The sequence below is a fragment of the Chlorocebus sabaeus genome, chromosome 9 (genome assembly GCF_047675955.1).
Source record: "Chlorocebus sabaeus isolate Y175 chromosome 9, mChlSab1.0.hap1, whole genome shotgun sequence".
In the NCBI taxonomy this organism is placed as follows: Eukaryota; Metazoa; Chordata; class Mammalia; order Primates; family Cercopithecidae; genus Chlorocebus; species Chlorocebus sabaeus.
In genome coordinates, this window is record NC_132912.1 from 129,543,888 (window position 1) to 129,562,074 (window position 18,187).

Genomic DNA, 18,187 nt, shown 5'->3' on the forward strand with positions numbered 1-18,187 from the left:
TGTCCCGCAGGCTTCATTCTCTCAGCTCACATGTGCATTGCACTTGAGAGAGGCAGGCCACCTGGCCGCCTTATCAGCGGAAGCTAGGGTGTGCCCCCAGGTGTTGTGCAGATCGGGTGAAATTCGGCCTGCCTTCCTGTATTTTACCAGAGACCCTCCTGTTGGGGAGGTCTCTGAGAAAGTCCCCATGGGTCTGGGTATGTAATCAGTGCACAAGGGACAATTGGTGGTGTAAACCAACTTTCATCATTTCAAAAGAGGAGACCATCACCAAAAATTGCTTTGGAGGCATCAGTTGGCCTTTGATCTGCCTGTGTTGAGGTCAAAAAGGTGTGAACTATGGAGCAGCCTGCGAATTGCCTATATCTTTGTGGACTTTTTCCTTTGCACGTGTGTTGTCTGTTTGCTTCTAAGACATCGGCAGACTCTGTACTATGAGCCGAGTGAGTTGCTGTCTTTTCCATTCTTTGTGTTTTCTTTGATGTGTTACATATGGGGCTTAGCATAAGACTTAAAAAATTAAGAGCGATCTGGCCACCGCTCATCCCATCTTTTTGGGTACTATTGTTTGATTTGCAGTCAGCAATCCTATTGATAATAAAAGCTACTTTTTTTTTTCCTCCAAAGGGTATATTTCCTGCTTCATATATTCATCTTAAAGAAGCAATAGTTGAAGGAAAAGGGTGAGTCTGGTCTTGATGTTTAAATGAAGAATTGCAATGACTATATTTGGCCTTGCTGCTCTTTTGTATGATGGCGTAATATCAGAGGGTCAAGACAGCGGGTGTGATTGACTCCAGGGGGACAGGAGTTTTGGGGAGAGAAAGGGGACTTGTGATTCAGAGTTGTGTTTAACATGGCTTTGATCCTTTACAGAGTCTGAAGTCAGCACCGTGCTTGCACTCACTGTCCTTGAACCTGGGGTCACTGTTGGAAAGCATTTGCCCTGGTGCTCTGTGCTTCCTCTGTGACCTACTGACTTCATTTGGCAGAGGCTCCAAAGCCCCCCAGCTCTGAGTCCCTTTTTTTTTTTTTGGGAAGACATTGCAGGCTGTGATATAAATGGAGTTTAGGGTGAAGCAACAGTTGTTAAATTGGGACATACATGAGTTTACATTTTGTCTAATTGTGATGTATGTGTCCTAGAGGTCATAAAACTGATGTATAAGATCATTAAAAGGATATTTCTAGAACAGGAACCCATTAGGCAGGAATGGCAAATGAATAAGCAGGTGTGAACTTGGAAGAAGGAACATTAAAATGTTTTCTTTTTTTGTCTCTGCTGCATCTTCACACTCAGTTAAATATGTAAATTATAAAATTACTAATCATATGATTACTGCATAATGACATCTCTTTGGCTGATTACAAAATTGCCGTTCCAAGCACTGTACTTCTAACATATGAAAAGGACTGTTCGGGTTCCATAGTTCCATGATGCATCATTAAAACGAAGAAAATAATTTAGAGGCATGAACGATGATGACCTACATTATGGTACTTTTTAGACAGATGAAGTGTTTTGTATGCAAAGTTTTAAAGGGAAGAAAAAGAAAGTTGAAACTTTTACTCTGTGGAAGTAACTGAATCAAGTGTGAATTTAGTGTACTTTGTATCTGCATTAGAATCCTTATACAGAGGAGACTGTATATGATTATTTACAAAGCACTTTGATATATACAAAAGAATATATGTAACATGTAATTATGAAGCATGATAATAAAGTGGACAACAGGTTATTCTGAGTCTCAATAAATAGAGTCACTCCTAACCAGACAGGCAGAGACACATTTGGTTCCTGTTTCTGAGCCTTCTGGTCCAAGGTGCCCCACTGTGGGCAAATGCATAGAGTTATGGTGAAATGAAGAGTTTAGAAACAGTTTCCCTGCTGTTGCTTTGGGTTCCCTGTGATTGTTCCCCACTGTCTTTACCTGGCTCTATCTGTCTCCCTTGCCGCGGCCACTCAAGTCTAGCTGCCCAACTGCTCTGAAGAACCCTGGCTTCAGGCTTGACAGGTGATCTCATCCCTCTTTTCTTCCAGGTCGTTGTAGACTTGCACCTTCCCTTCTTCTCCTGGTCCTTTCCCCTTTCCAGTGCCAATGTGGACCACACTATCATCCCACCTCTGCCTGCCTTCTTGCTCTCCAAGTTTATTGTCCTGTCTCTCTTGTAGAGTCTCTCTCTTTCAGGATCTGTCTCTTGCTGCTCTCTTGCATGATCGTTCTCATATGGTCTCTCTCTTGCGGGCTGCCTTGTCAGCCCCTCTTGCTTGCATGATCTCTCTCTGGAGTGACCTGTTTCTTGGAGGCTCTGTCTTGCTCTTGCGAGGCTCTCTCTCATGTGGTCTCTCTCACAGTATCTCGCTTGCATTGACTGTCTTGAAGGTTCTCTTTTGCTTCGTCTCTCTTGTCTCTGGACGCTGACTTCATTCATTCTCAGACATCCCAAATGATTACTCTATGCCTGTTACCACTGATTCTGTACCTGTTCCCCCATAACCAAAGCCATTCTCATTTTGTCCCCCATGCTTTTCCCGGTACTGACATGGTTAGCAATGCCTCCTTATGTCCAGACCTCGCAGTGTCTTCTCATCCTCTGCCTCCGGAGCTCTACTGCAGCCTTGGACACGGTTGGTCCCCGTTTCACTGAAAGCTCCTTTTAACTCCGACGCTCTCATCGTCTTCTTGTTATGCTGACCTACTGCTCAGGCATGTCACCATCTCCTCTGTCTGCTGTCTGCTACTCTGAGGGTGCTGTCCTAGCCTTTTCCTGTTTCTTTGTTGCCCTTCCCTGATTGGCATGGCCTCTGTTGTGTTCCCCTCTTCAGCTGATCTGCCTCTATGGGTGATGCTCACATCGGGACCTCCAGCCCCGACTTGTCTCTTGACCCCTCATTCAGTTAGGCAGCCAAGTAACTAATGAGAGTCATCCCCACTGTTGGGTGAGCATCTGCTATGTCCCATTCGTTCTCTTTTCCAAAAAAGTTATTATTATTATTTTTATTTTGTATTGTGTATTTTTATTTTTTGAGATGGAATCTTGCTCTGTCACCTAGGTTGAAGTGCAGTGGCAAGATCTTGGCTCACTACAACCTCCGCCTCCCAGGTTCAAGTGATTTTCCTGCCTTAACCTCCCCGGTAGCTGGGACTACAGGCATTCACCACCATGCCCAGCTAATTTTTTGTGTGTGTGTGTGTGTGTGTTTTTTTCAGTAGAGACGGAGTTTCACCATGTTGGCCAGGCTGGTCTTGAACTCCTGACCTTAAGTGATTCACCCGCCTTGGCCTCCCAAAGTGCTGGGATTACAAATGTGAGCCACCGTGCCCACCCAAAAAATTATTATTTTTAGATTTGACAAATAAAAATTGTATGTATTTATGGTATACAACATGATGTTTTAAAGTATGTATACATTGTGGGATGGCTAAATCAAACTAATTACATATGCATTACCTTACATACTTATTGTTTATTTGTAGTGAGAACACTTAAAATCTACTCTCAGCAATTTTAAGTATACAATACATTGCTATTGACTGTGGTCACCGTTGCGTGGGATAGGCCTGTTGAACTTATTCCTCCTATCTAACAGAAAGTTGGTATCTCTTTGACCCAGCATCTCCCCACTCCCCTATGTCACATTCATTGTTTTTTTGGTTTCGTTTTTTTTTTTTTTTTTTTTTTTTTTGAGATGAAGTCTTGCTCTGTTGCCAAGGCTGGAGTGCAGTAGCATGATCTTGGCTCACTGCAACCTCTGCCTCTTGGGTTCAAGCGATTCTCCTGTTTCAGCCTCCCAGGTAGCTGGGATTACAGGCGCACACCACCATGCCTGGCTAATTTTTATATTTTTAGTAGAGACAGGGTTTCACCATGTTGGCCAGGCTGGCCTCGAACTCCTGACCTCAGACGATCTACCTGCTTCAGCTGCCCGAAGTGTTGTGATTACAGGCATGAGCCACCATGCCGAGCCCCTTTCATTCTTAAAGATGCTCGGCCTTGATGCTCTTTCCTTCAGTCTTACCAGCATCCCTATGAGGCAGGCATTGTTGGGGTTATATATTCTTGAACCCTGGCGGGTGACAAGGTGGTAACAAAGATAAGAACATAAAGCCAGATCAAATGCATTAGTGCCAGCTGGTATGTTAATCCCAGGGACCCACTGGGCCTATCAGAAGGGAGGAACCTAAGGCGGAACCAAAACCGACAGCAGGACGTGGTACATGCACTGAGTCCCTATTCACCCTGTTCACGTGGTGGAAGGGAGGTCACTGAGCTCCAAGCTTCTCATAGCCAGTGTGAGGAGCCCCCAGTGGACTCCACCCAGGATCCATAAGATGAAAACAGCCCAGTTGTTGTTGCAGATCCTCACAGTGAGCGGAAGGAAATTTCTCCCTGCGGACTTTGTAGGGATGACACCTTAGCCTGTAATGGACCACGTTTCCATCAGCATCCTTACTGGGAAACTTGAGCACCTCCTTGGCAGGCTGGAGTGCAATGGTACAATCTTGACTCACTGCAACTTCCACCTCCCAGGTTCAAGTGATTCTCCTGCCTCAGCCTCCTGAGTAGCTGGGACTACAGGCCTGCCCCACCATGCCTGGCTAATTTTTTGTTTTTATTTATTTATTTTTAGTAGAGACAGGGTTTCACCGTGTTGGCCAGGCTGGTCTCTAACTCCTGATCCACCCACCTCGGCCTTCCACAGTGGTGGGATTACAGGCATGAGCCACCACGCCCAGCCTAAAGGGTCATTCTTCATGACAGGTTTCCAGGGGATAGTCTTGCCTGCACCCTTCCCTCCGATGTCTGGTTCTGAAACTATCCACGAGACCACCGTTCTTTTGGGGTCCCCGTTGTCTCTTGCTTTGGGATCCTCCCCTCTGCTATCAATAAGTCATTGCAGGCCTGATCCCCAATCGTGAGCCAAAGTCAGAGTTCCTTCCACAGATCTGGACTCTGTGCACATCAAGGGATGTAGGTGGAACCTATTGTAGCGTCCCTCAGGATTCCATGCTGGCCAATTCTTGCCTGTTCAGGACACACAGACAACCTGTGGGACCAGCTAGCCTAACTACACCAGCCACAAATTCACTCTCTCCCCCCAGCCCTCAGTAGTCTGAGTCTTACTTAGCATAGTGCCTGACCCAGAGCACATGCCCAGGAAGCAACAGTTAATTTGATGAAAACCAGCACATAAATAGGTAATAAGTTAAGAATAAGTCAAGGGGCTGGACGCGGCGGCTCATGCCTGTAATCCCAGCACTTTGGGAGGCTGAGGTGGGCGTATCACCTGAAGTCAGGCATTTCAAGACCAGCCTGGCCAATGTGGTGAAACCTCGTTTCTACTAGAAATACAAAAATTGGCCAGGCGTGGTGGCGGGCACCTGTAATCCCAGCTACTTGGGAGGCTGAGGCAGGAGAATTGCTTGAACCCAGGAGGCAGAGATTGCAGTGAGCCGAGATTGCACCACTGCACTCCAGCCTGTGTGACAGAGCAAGACACCATCTCAAAAAAAAGAGCGAGTCAAAGGTTAACTTTTTGGGGTGGAGGAAAAAGGGTAAGAAAGAGGATACAGAGTTTGATCCGAGTTGGCATCAGATAGAGTAACCATGGACATTTGGAAGCTGTAACCTCTCATATTTCGCCAAGGATAACTGCTTCATGTATTATCATGTAATGAGTTTTATGCATGATGGAAAATGTAAAAATCATCTTAACCCAAACCTGCATTTTAATGCCACATGGACCAGCTATAATTTGTGGCATCTTTAAGATAGATGGGTACACATATTATGAATATACTTTCCTTTTGCCAGACCTTGACGTTCTGTAGACTTTTAATGGAATATTATTTGCCTCCTTCATCTTACCTTGACGTATGAGGTGGATGCCTTACGTGCAGGGTAATGTATGAACCTTCCCAAGCTCTGTACAAATATAACTTGTCATTCGTAGAGACGTATGTATTTATATGTGTGAATGCAGTCTTATTTGTAGATTTTCTTCCCATTTGCTTAATACTGAGCACTATGGCCTAGTGGTGAAATTTACAGGTACAACTCACAGCAGGCAGTGAAACCGTGGACTCAGCTGCTCTTTCCTTCTTTCCTCGCAGGCAACATGAAACAGTCATCCCGGGTGACCTCCCCCTCATCCAGGAAGTCACCACGACACTCCGAGAGTGGTCCACCATCTGGAGGCAGCTCTACGTGGTGAGAAAATGAGATATTCATTCAAAGCTTAGAAATAGAGAGACGGCTTTTTTGACCCTGATTTGCCGATGGGAATTTTTTCTTTCTCAGCGAACCTTAAAAGCAGAGCTTCTGAGACAGAGTTTTACTCAGAAAAGGCAAAGGAAGCGACATGACTGAGAGTTTAGCCCCTGTTGGGGGCTGTGTGCCTTTCGACCTGCCATGTATTTGGGTGTATTACAGTGAGCTGTAGCGGAAGGGACTATCGGATATGTCTTTCTTTGCATTGGAAGGAGAAATGTGGTTGTTTTCAGGCCCCTGGAACACGGGATCGGGCAGTGTGTTGATGTCACCTTTTAAACAGTAATAGGTGCTTATTTAAGGATCCAGTAGAGGGCAACTACTATTTACTTATTTATTTCTTTTGCCATTGTCTGACAGTAGGTAATACCTCTTACCATTTAAGAAAAACAGCAGAGTCTTCTAGATTTACCCGTGTTTGTGACAGGGATAGGGAAATATTTTACATTCCAGCTTCGTGTGCAGTTGTCCAGTTCTCCTGATCACAGAAGAAGTCTTATTAATGCAGAGAGGTTGAAGCTCTGACATCTTCCATTTCATATTCCCTCAGGGCATTTCTTTGCACATAAATTCCTATTTGCAGAAGATTACCTTTTGTTAAGCTTGTATTTCTATTCAGAGTGTTGATTTCCCATATGCTAATGTTATTATCACCAAGCCAGGGCTGTGGAAGGAAGTCGGTACGTTAATTTCTTGAGAACATAGAAAACTTCCTAAAGTCGTGCAGCTGCTTGTTGGGCAGGCTTGTTGTTTTTGATTATACAGTGGTTTCCTGTAAATGCACAGTAATAAGCAGTTGCAGTAATTGTCATCAAACGTAGTCAAAAACCTAAAAGCGTAAAGTTAGCCATGAATGTTTTGTGTAAATCTGAGCAATTCTGTAGTCAGTGTTTCATCGTCAACTTAGCAATTTTTAAACAAAAATATGGCAACAAAACAAACAGGAGTTGATGCTAATCGTCAGTGGACCTCCTTCAGTCTATCACCCTAGAGTAGGTATTCTTAATGAGCACCTTCGTTTCCTTTTATAGAACTTAAATTTGCCTCTGATAGACTTACATGGTTGGATTTGTGCAAAGAAAGCCAAGCCAAAAAATGGTTATAATATTTTTCTGTGGGTTGGGTGCAGTGGCTCATGCCTGTAATCCCAGCACTTTGGGAGGCTGAGGCGAATGGATCACCTGAGGTCAGGACTTTGAGACCAGCCTGGCCAACATGGCAAAACCGCATCTCTACTAAAAATACAAAAATTAACTGGGTGTGATGGAGTACACCTGTAGTCCCAGCTACTCGGGAAGGAGAGGCAGGAGAATTGCTTGAACCTGGCAGGTGGAGGTTGCAATGAGCCAAGATCGCACCATTGTACTCCAGCCTGGGTAACAAAGTGAGACCCCTTCTCAAAAAAAAAAAAAAAAAAATTCATAAGAATTTTTGGCTCTGCTCTGTGGTCGTAGATATTAGCAAACTATTAAGGATTTTAGATAGTTGATACAGCCTTAGAGCAGTGGACAAGAGAAGGCAGTGTGGATATTAGAAACTCCTAGAAAGATTAAATACCAGTGTGAGGTATGTGGTTCAGTTATGTGGAAGGGGAGCTTTTAAAAAAGTGGCAGTGAACACAGTTAATGTTTTAAAGGGACCATGACATTTAGATATCATTTTTATTTATTTATTTTTTGAGACAGGGTCTTGCTCTGTCGCTCAGGCTAGACTACAGTGGCACGATCACAGCTCCCTGCAGCCTGAACCTCCTTGGCTCAAGCGATGCTCCCACCTCAGCCTACTGGGTAGCTGGGACTACACCTGTGAGCCACCATGCTCAGCTAATTTTTTAATTTTTGAAGAGATGAGGTCTCCTTATCTTGCCCCGGCTGGTTTCCAACTCCTGGGCTCCAGCAATCCTCCCGCCTCTGCTTCCCAAAGTGCTAGGGTTATAGGCCTGAGCTCCCAAGGCCAGCAATGCTTAGAATTTTATCACATTAGGTTCCACCTAGATTTCTTTTCATGGAAAGAACCACGGAGTTATTTTCCTTCAGAGAATCTCTAATCTCCTTGATTATTGTACACTTGTAATTGCAAGCTGCAAACTGTTGCTTTTCTTTGAACCGTCAGTCCCATCAAAATTCTTAGAAAGTGGTAAGAAGTGTGAGTTTTGCGTCTTATTTGCATTTTCCTTTTGTCACAGAAGCACCAAGAGCTTGTCGATTGAGATTTGGCCTCTTGCAGAAGTGTCTCTTGTGGGTTGTACACACCACAGTGTGCAGCAGCCAGCCCAGGGTGGAATGCTTCTTCTTCCCTATAGTTCAGCTGAGAGCAAGGCCGAGGAGTTCAGGTTCGCAGTGTGCTGAGAAGGGTCCAGGGTGCAGGGTGTTCTGAAGACCATATGCAGGTCGTAGGATTCAGATCTTTAGGCTCAGACTAATTCTGGAGGAGCTTTAAGAGTTGCCCGTCTCTGATCCAGATGCAGGAAGCTCACGAGCAGGTGTTGACTTTCAAGGTCTAGCCAGTGTTGGGATCACTTTTTTGCTTCAGTGGCACGTAGAATGTTGGATGAAATCTTGGGGATTATGCATTACTTTTTATTCTTTTAATATTTTAATGTCTCATGGAAAACCAATTCCAAATAATATATTTCAGTGTATGCTGAAAGCACCTTTTAATTCAACATTAACTAAATCTCATGATCTAGTGCTTATACCTCATGTGTATTTGAAGAGATATCCATTCTCTACCATCTTCACAATGCTGTTTTATAACAAAATCTTTATGATTGGGTTTTCCCCCCTGTATAGCAAGATAACAGGGAGATGTTTCGAAGTGTGCGGCACATGATCTATGACCTTATTGAATGGCGATCACAAATTCTTTCTGGAACTTTGCCGCAGGATGAGCTCAAAGAACTGAAGAAGAAGGTCACAGCCAAAATCGATTATGGAAACAGGTTTGTTTATTTGAAAGATGATTTCACGCTTAAATTATCCAACGTAATAACATCACTATAAGCTTTCAAGAGACCGAGATCACATTTTATCATAAAACAAAATTTCTACCCTCAAAATAATGGCATGTTTTTCATTTTGAAAAGGATGAGGTATTTTCCATTGGATTCTGAACAGGGGAATTTTGTGAGCCCTTCTTGAAACCTTGTCATTATTCACGGGATAGAGTCAAGAAGCCAGGGAGTCTGTCATTTTCACCGTTCTGGAGGGAACCGTATCATTACTCCCGTAGCAAGGAACTTTTACTTTCTGATCATAGTTTTTGACATTGAGTTCAGATCTGGCGGGGCCTTGTGTAGTGACAAGCAACAGGTTTCTTTCTGTGGAATCCAAAGTTCTGAGAGTTGGAGTGGACATTAGATCACTGGAAAGTTTGTCACCTGTGTAGGCTTGCCAGATTTCACGAACAGAAATACAGCCCAGTTAAATTTCACTGCAGTAAACAACAAATAGTTGCTTTGTACAATTATGTCTCTTGCCAGAGCAAGAGTTGTTCCCATCCACAGCAGGCATTCCCCCAGCTCTGCATGAGTGCCTTTAGTGCTCACCCCTGCCTACAGCTGTACCTTCTAGTGTTAGCACGTGTTTTTTGATGCTGAAAGGAAACAAGCTGCTCTGATCCTAATTCTGCTGGGTCCTGTAACTAGAATGAGGCCATGCCCTTTTCCACCTGATAATATTTGGTTTTTCATAGAATAGCGGAGCTGCAAGAAGCCTTAGAAAGTGGCCATGCCCTTTTCCACCTGATAATATTTGGTTTTTCATAGAATAGCGGAGCTGCAAGAAGCCTTAGAAAGTATCTGGTCACATGGTTCCCAAATGCTCTTTTGTATCAGAATCACTTGGATAGCTGTTGAATTATAGAATCTCGAAACCTATCCCTTAAGGCTCTGATTTGTGATATCTGGGATGCTGGCTGGAAATCTCAAGTTTTTTTGTTTTGTTTTATTATTATTATTTTTTGAGATGGAGTTTCGCCCTTGTTGCCCGGGCTGGAGTGCGGTGGTGTGATCTTGGCTCACCACAACCTCTGCCTCCCAGGTTGAAGTGATTCTCCTGCTTCAGCCTCCCGAGTAGCTGGGATTACAGGCATGCACCACCACTCCTGACTAATTTTGTATTTTTAGTAGAGATGGAGTTTCTCCATGTTGGTCAGGCTGGTCTCAAACTCCCGACCTCAGGTGATCCGCCCGCCTCAGCATCCCGAAGTACTGGGATTACAGGCGTGAGCCACTGCGCCCGGCCAGAAGTCTCAGTTTTTAAAAATAGAGTGGGGTTGTGCTGGACAGCAGATTTGGAAAACTTCTGGTTTAATTCAAGCCCCTCATTTTGCACATTGGAATGTGGAAGTCAGAAAAGAGAAGGGGCTTGCTTCCAGCCACTCAGCAGAAAGGAGTCCGGGTAAATCAAAGAACCTTTCTGTAAAATCAGAATTATCACATAATTTTCTGGTAATTTATATTTTGAAGTGTGAAAAATTTCTTAAAGCAACGTTATGAGCAAAATGTAGGGTTTGGATTAGAAATGCTGTAGGAGAAGTTTTTGTTTTTTTTTCCGGAAAGTCTGAGATATTAGCTATTATTGCAGTAAAACCCACTTCAAGACCACCTGCTTAAAAAAGCAGACTTTTGGAGCTTTGATTTGATTTTCTATTGGAGTATCATAATTTAAACTTATGTTCAGAGACCACCTGCTTAATTTGGCTGCAGGAAGCTAGCAAAGTACATTGTATCATGGAAAAATGTAGTTAAGGAAGGAAGTGTTTCCAAATACAATTTACTACTTTGATAGGAAATACAGTCCTTAATAAGACAGTTTTTTTTTGCCCAAGGATCTCCAGCCTCCTCCATAATTTCTCCAAAGCCCAGCACTCTGCATATATCTTCCTAGTGCTTCTTTCAGAAAACCTATATGATACAAAATGATATCACAGTGTTGAATGTTTGATTTTAAGGTGGGTGGATTTAATAAGGAAAAGATGTTTTGTGTCTTTTTCATTCACTGCTTAGGCATTCTTGCCTTTGAAATTTATTTTTAACGTGGGTGGAGGGGTTTGGAGAGCTATTTGAGAATGTGATGAAGGTCTTGGACCATATCTCTAGAAAAATGCACATACACAATACACACATACAGGCCCACAGACCTCCCAACACAGACACACACACACACAGACACACACACACACACACAGTTCTACTCATGATTTCAGGTTGTGGGGGGGGCTCCCACCCTGTCCTCATAGGTGCATTAGGTTTCCATGGACTTCATCTCTCCATTGCCTTGCTGTGGTAAGTTGTACCTTTATAATGGAAACTCACTGTGATTCAGAACCAGCTGCACACTGTTTGCTGAGAATAATGTGTAGAAGGGTTGACCGGACAGGCCACTTTGTGTGACTGTTTGCATGTGGCATTCTAGAAGGAGCATGGCTCTGCCATTGGAGAGTTCTGACACAGCCCAGGCTTTTGGAATAAATAACTTCTCTGAGCTTAAGTTTCCTCCTTTGTGCAATGGGTCTGACCATCTGCCCTGGCAGGTGTGAGGTGATGACGTGGCAGGACGTGCATAGCAAGCTGGCACAGGGCCGTCCTCTGATGTGTTCCCGGAGGGACCCCAATTCTGCATGGCCTGTAGGACCTACTGGCTGGGCCTCCTAAGCTGGTGCTTTGTAGCTACCCTGGCACCAGCACTGATATGCCCATACCAGAACTAATCATGCCTACACTAGAAGTGACCACGCCGCCACGAACATTGTCCCTCCCCACAGAAGTACTGACTCTATCCATGCATTACTGACCCCTGCCCATACCAGTACAAACCATGCCCACACCATCTGACCCTGCCTATACCAGCACGTTCCTAGGGCTAGTTCGGGGATAGGTTAAGGAGTAGTATTTGGGAGGGAGGAGCTTGCCTTGTTAGTGAGACATGTTACAAAGATAACTAATGAGACCTTAAAATGCTTTTTACATTTTCTCCAGATGTCTGTCTTTTGGTCTTGAGGCACCCCGCTTACACTGTAGCCACTGAGGCTATTTTCACGCAGTGCAAAAGCCTCTAGTTGTTTAAAGTCTGTTTACCCTGATGCTGTTGACAGGCCCCGTTGGTCCTCCTGCTTCACCGTCAGTGGAATTTGCTCAATAGATATTAAAAGGGAAAAATGAGTTTTCTGTATTTGCCTTCCCAGTGGTACAGTGCTTGAGCAAAACTCCAAAGCCTAAATATGTTTGAGCTGCTGGCGGACTCATATCTGACTTTAAGGTGTGTGACCTCGAGACTCGAAGTCTCAGGGTAGTTTTTCTAAATGGAGCATTTATGGGCAATTCCACTTTCCTCTTTAATTTGTAACTATAAAGATGTTCTCTAATTGAAATTTATCATTCTTTTTTTTTGAGATGGAGTCTCGCTCTGTCGCCCAGGCTGGAGTGCAGTGGCCGGATCTCAGCTCACTGCAAGCTCTGCCTCCCGGGTTTACACCATTCTCCTGCCTCAGCCTCCCGAGTAGCTGGGACTACAGGCGCCGCCACCTCGCCCGGCTAGTTTTTTGTGTTTTTTTAGTAGAGACGGGGTTTCACTGTGTTAGTCAGCATGGTCTTGATCTCCTGACCTCGTGATCCGCCCGTCTTGTCCTCCCAAAGGAAATTTGTCATTCTTTCAAATGACTCTCTTTCCTTTTTCATATTGTTAAGCCTGTCTCCATCGACTTGTTAATTACAGGAATATAAAATCCCAACGGCAGGGTAAGAGGCATCTACGGTTAAATTTCTGCCCTTAGACCTGCATGTTTTGTTAATGAGAAAGCCAGAACCTACTGCCAGATCACAACTCTTGATCTCTTATGTTACACAACTGCCTGTGTTCTTTAAATAAAAACTGTGGTAAAAATCACCTTATAATTTTGTTGGGTTTGAGGAATCAGAGACAATGTTCCCCAAAATATGTACTCTTATAGACTGGACAGATTTATTAGCCAGATGTTGCTTGTGTTTTTAGTTGGCGACTGCATTTAGCCATCTGGCCAGGAAGTTGTTTAACCTTGTTGTAGATAACGTCCATATGTTTGGTGTTCACATACAATAGAACATCTGTATTGAAAATCTTCCTGTGGCCTCATGGAAGGACTAGAAACTGACTCGAAGTAGAAGGGGAGATATGCAGGGGACCCTGCCGGGGTCAGTGGGGAGTAAATAAGGTGGTGGGTAGATCTCTCCTCCAAGTTTTCTTCCCTCTCTCCTTCCTCAACTCTGTGATATTGTCACAACTGCCAGCTATGCGTTTGGGTTGATGGATGTATATGTGATTGCATATATATGTGAATATGTGTGTGTACATATGTAGTGTGCTTTAGGCTAGGTGTGCTGGCTCATGCCTGTAATCCCAACACTTTGGGAGCCCGAGGTGGGTGGATCACCTGAGGTCAGGAGTTGAGACCAGTCTGGCTAACATGGCGAAACCTCATCTCTACTAAAAATAAAAAAATTAGCCAGGTGTGGTGGCACACGCCTGTAATCCCACTACTCAGGAGGCTGAGGCAGGAGAATCTCTTGAACCTGGGAGCAGAGGTTGCAGTGAGCCGAGATTGCGCTACTGCACTGTAGCCTGGGCGACAAGAACAAGACTCTGTCTCCAAAAAAAAAAAAAAAAAAAAAAAAAAACAACAGTATGCCTTAAAACTTTTCATATTTTACATAACAATTAGTAATACATACTTCACTTGGGCCTTGCAGATCTGTAAAACTTCTTGTTGAAAAACAAAGCCACTGCTGATTGCAATGGAAGTAAAAATTGAGGAATTTTTTTTTTTTTTTTTTTTTTTACTTCTCCCGAGGTGACACATTTTGAGCTAAAGAAAGCAACCTCCAAGAATTTCATATTCCTAGTATTTGTGGGCAAGCCCGACTTTCTAGGATGTTTTTACCTGCCCAGTTGCTGTGGTGGGAGTTGTGCTAGAAAATTCAACTTCCTTGGTCTATGTCCATGAACTTCTAAATTCTTATTGTTCTAGAATTCTAGATTTGGACCTGGTGGTTAGAGATGAAGACGGGAATATTTTGGATCCAGAATTAACTAGCACGATTAGTCTCTTCAGAGCTCATGAAATAGCTTCTAAACAAGTGGAGGAAAGGTTACAAGAGGAAAAGGTAAGTTTGACTCTCTGTAATATGCCTTTTACATTTGGAACACGTTTTCTCAGTAATAGGTTTTCAACATTAGTAAAATATCAGTCAAGCCCCGAATTTTCACTAAAAAAGAACCTGAAAAGGAGTAGCTGCGGAGTGTGTCCCCTACAGCCATGAGTGGAACGGAGCCTGGTGGCACAGGATGTCACCCATGACATGAAAGGGGATTGGACAACATTGTGTTTCATCTTAGGGGACAGGATCCTAATGATGTCGATTTTGTGTTCTCATCTGTCACATGGGACACAAGACTTGATTCTGCATTTCCTCTCTGTTAATGGTAGGCAGGTTATGTATTCAAGCTCACTGAGGGCAGAGAGCACATGTCTTATTGGTTTTTCATCTTCTGTGATCTTTAATGGTATCATATATGCATTAGCCTATTCTCTCCTTACTATAAGGAAGTGCCTGAGACTGGGTAATTTATAAAGAAAAGAGTTTTAATTGGCTCATGGTTCTGCAGACTGTCTAGGAAGGATAGTGGCTTCTGCTTCTGGGGAGGCCTCAGGAATCTTACAATTATGGCGGAAGGCGAAGTGGGAGCCAGCACTTCACATGGGTAGAGCAGGAGGAAGAGAGGGGGTGTGCAGGGGGTGCTATATGCTACTCTTAAACAACCAGATCTGTGAGAACTCACCATCATGAGGACAGCACTGAGGGGATGGTGCTAAACCATTCATGAACAACCCACCCCATGATCCAGTCACCCCCCACCTCCCATACACACACATACACACAGTAGATATTCAAAACTGATTGAATAATTGAATCATCTGTTAATTCAGTCAGTATTTACTGAGCATCTACTGTGTACCAAATGTTGAAGACATAATGATAAATGAGACAGATGTCCTTGGAGGGTTTAGTCTAATGAGGGAATAAAAAATTAAATAACTACACATATAATAATTATTTTGATTTATTGGTTGGACACTTGAAAGTTTTGTATCTTTGAAAATAGCACAACAATTGCATAGGATACGATTTTTTTTGTCTGTTGTGTGAATGCATGATTTAAGAATATGCAGGGGAGATAAGAAAGTGACTGCACCAATGGCTTTGCTGGGTTATGCCAATGAATTATTACCATTTTCTATTCTGTAGGGAATAAAGAAAGCAAGTGTTAGTGATGAGCGTTGCTGGGGTTGACTTTCTATTTCCTTCCATTCACAGTCTCAAAAGCAGAACATAGATATTAACAGACAAGCCAAGTTTGCTGCAACCCCTTCTCTGGCCTTGTTTGTGAACCTCAAAAACGTGGTTTGTAAAATAGGAGAAGATGCGGAAGTCCTCATGTCTCTGTATGACCCTGTGGAGTCCAAATTCATCAGGTAGGTGAAATTTCTTGGTGGCTGTCTTTCCTCTTTGGTTGGTGTTAGGAACGTGGGATCAGAACCACTGACGCGCGCCATTCATGCCGAGACGCCCTGGATGAATGGCTGCTGGACACGACCAAGCAGCCGAGCCAAGAGCTGTCTTGGACAGTGTGATGGCAGCCAGTTTGGGCTCTGGGTCATGGTGAACCTTCTCGCGTGTAGATTGCTATTTGCTCGTAGAGTTATAGCAATTGCAGGTACACTCTGGTCATATCTTAAGAGTGCAGCTGAAGATTGAAGTAATACTTTGTTTCCTAAGTTATCTTCATAAGATTTTATGTATCCTGGTCCCTCAAATATCACTATTTCCATTTTTCAAAATTTGGTTTCTTTGAATGCCATTTCTGTGACTTTCATCCTGTTGTTTTTTCTGCAAGATGACTGACTGGAATGCATCATTTAGAATGGTGCCTGCCACATACAGACTGTCAATTAATATTTGTTAAATGAAAACACAGTAAGTCTATTATTTCTGCTTAGCCTTCAGTATAACTTTCTCTTTGCCCAGATGGAAACATTGTGGTTCAACTATGTATGAATTGTGTGTGTGTCTGTGTATATGCTAAAACTCGAGGATCTTCACTTGTATTATTCAAAATTTGAAAACTTAGTGTATGAATGATACAGAAAAATACGAGTGGATTTTATTCTCACTTCTGGTAAAGACTTTGTTTCCTCCTGACATAGGATGCAGTTTTTATTTTACAGTGTATTTGGTTTGTCATAGGTTTTGAAATAAATGTGCATTGTGCTGAATTTTATAGTATTGTCATTCTAAATGAACAAATAGGCTCAAAAAAAAGAAAACCAACTTAGAAATACCATTTGCAAGTAGTTCCATTACAGTGACAACCCAAGACATCCCACATTAAAACTTGGCAGGGTTTTTCTGCTGTGGATGTTAATTGATGAGTAGCTGTATGTGATATTTTTGATATTTATAAACTCATAGTTGTATGTATAGTGCACCTACATGGTATTAATTATGAAGCAATGCGGATGTACATTTGGTACTCTGTTATTTGGAAAATTAACTTGCTTTTATTTCTCCCTTTTTCAAGTGAAAACTACCTGGTTCGCTGGTCCAGTTCAGGATTACCTAAAGACATAGACAGATTACATAATTTGCGAGCTGTGTTTACTGTAAGTGCACGCAAAGATGTTTGGTTGAATTGGCCACCGTTCTAATGACTACTTTTAGTGATTTCTCTCGGCCTTCCTGCCACACTAGAACATGAGTCCCTGGGATGCCTGTAATATCAGTTAATTTAGTATTACTAAGTGGAGTGCCTTTCCAGAAATCTTTTGAGTCTATAGCCACCCTTAGAATGACCGTGACAAAGATTTACCCCATTACCATGGAATGTGCTTCTTAAATGTGTATCTTTTTTTTTTTTTTTTTTTTCCTCCAGATGGAGTCTTGCTCTGTCACCCAGGCTGGAGTGCAATGGTGTGATCTCGGTTCACTGCAACCTGCACCTCCTGGGTTCAAGCAGTTCTCCTGCCTCAGCCTCCCGAGTAGCTGGGATTACAGGCACACACCACCACACCTGGCTAATTTTTTGTATTTTTAGTAGAGATGGGGTTTCCCCATGTTGGCCAGGCTGATCTCGAACTCCTGACCTCGTGATCCACCCTCCTCGGCCTCCCAAAGTGCTGGGATTACAGGTGTGAGCCACTGCACCCAGCCCTTAAATGTGTATCTTAAGCTCACTTAACAGTAATTGATTATTGTTATTAAATTCCTTTTTGTCATATGAATAACTGATTAAAATTATAAAAATGGGTCTGAGAAAAGAGTCTCAATCCATTTTTTTACTGTCCTTTTCATTGGAACTTGCATTGAATAATGGCTCTCCAAAATAATTTATGGAAACTAATATTTCTAGGACCTCGGAAGCAAAGACCTGAAAAGGGAGAAAATCAGTTTTGTCTGTCAGATTGTTCGCGTGGGTCGCATGGAGCTGAGGGACAACAATACCAGGAAACTGACTTCGGGGTTGCGGCGACCTTTTGGAGTGGCTGGTAATCCATTTCTCTGTGTTTCCTTGAGAGTTTCAGATCTTCAGAGTCACTTTCAAAAGAACCACTGCTGAATGTTGATTGGTCAATAGGCAGCTTTGATTTATAAGCTTTTCTGCTGGAGAGAAAAAATATATTTATTAGTTATTTTCATTGTGGCTTCCAGTTGACCTGCTAGGCTCAGGATGCTCTAGGCCTCAAGTTTCAGATGTAAATCATATATTTGGTTTTAAAGTGGATCTTATCTTTCCCTGGGAGAGATGCTGACCCATATTCTCAGTCCGTAGGGAAGCCAGTCAGTGGAGGGTTTCAGGTCTTGGTGATGGACATCAGAATG

The 18,187-nt window shown here is 43.1% G+C and overlaps 1 protein-coding gene across 3 annotated transcripts in view; it reads left to right on the forward strand.

Annotated features, from left to right (window-relative positions):
* Positions 1-18,187, forward strand: part of DOCK1 (dedicator of cytokinesis 1) — a 545,325-nt gene that overhangs the window by 74,093 nt on the left and 453,045 nt on the right. For all 3 annotated transcript variants that reach the window (XM_038009711.2, XM_007964409.3, XM_007964410.3), the window contains exons 4-10: positions 628-683; positions 6,117-6,213; positions 9,066-9,214; positions 14,278-14,413; positions 15,626-15,783; positions 16,890-16,971; positions 17,718-17,853. In XM_038009711.2, the coding sequence (XP_037865639.1) occupies positions 628-683; positions 6,117-6,213; positions 9,066-9,214; positions 14,278-14,413; positions 15,626-15,783; positions 16,890-16,971; positions 17,718-17,853 (814 nt within the window). The remainder of the gene's footprint in view (positions 1-627; positions 684-6,116; positions 6,214-9,065; positions 9,215-14,277; positions 14,414-15,625; positions 15,784-16,889; positions 16,972-17,717; positions 17,854-18,187) is intronic.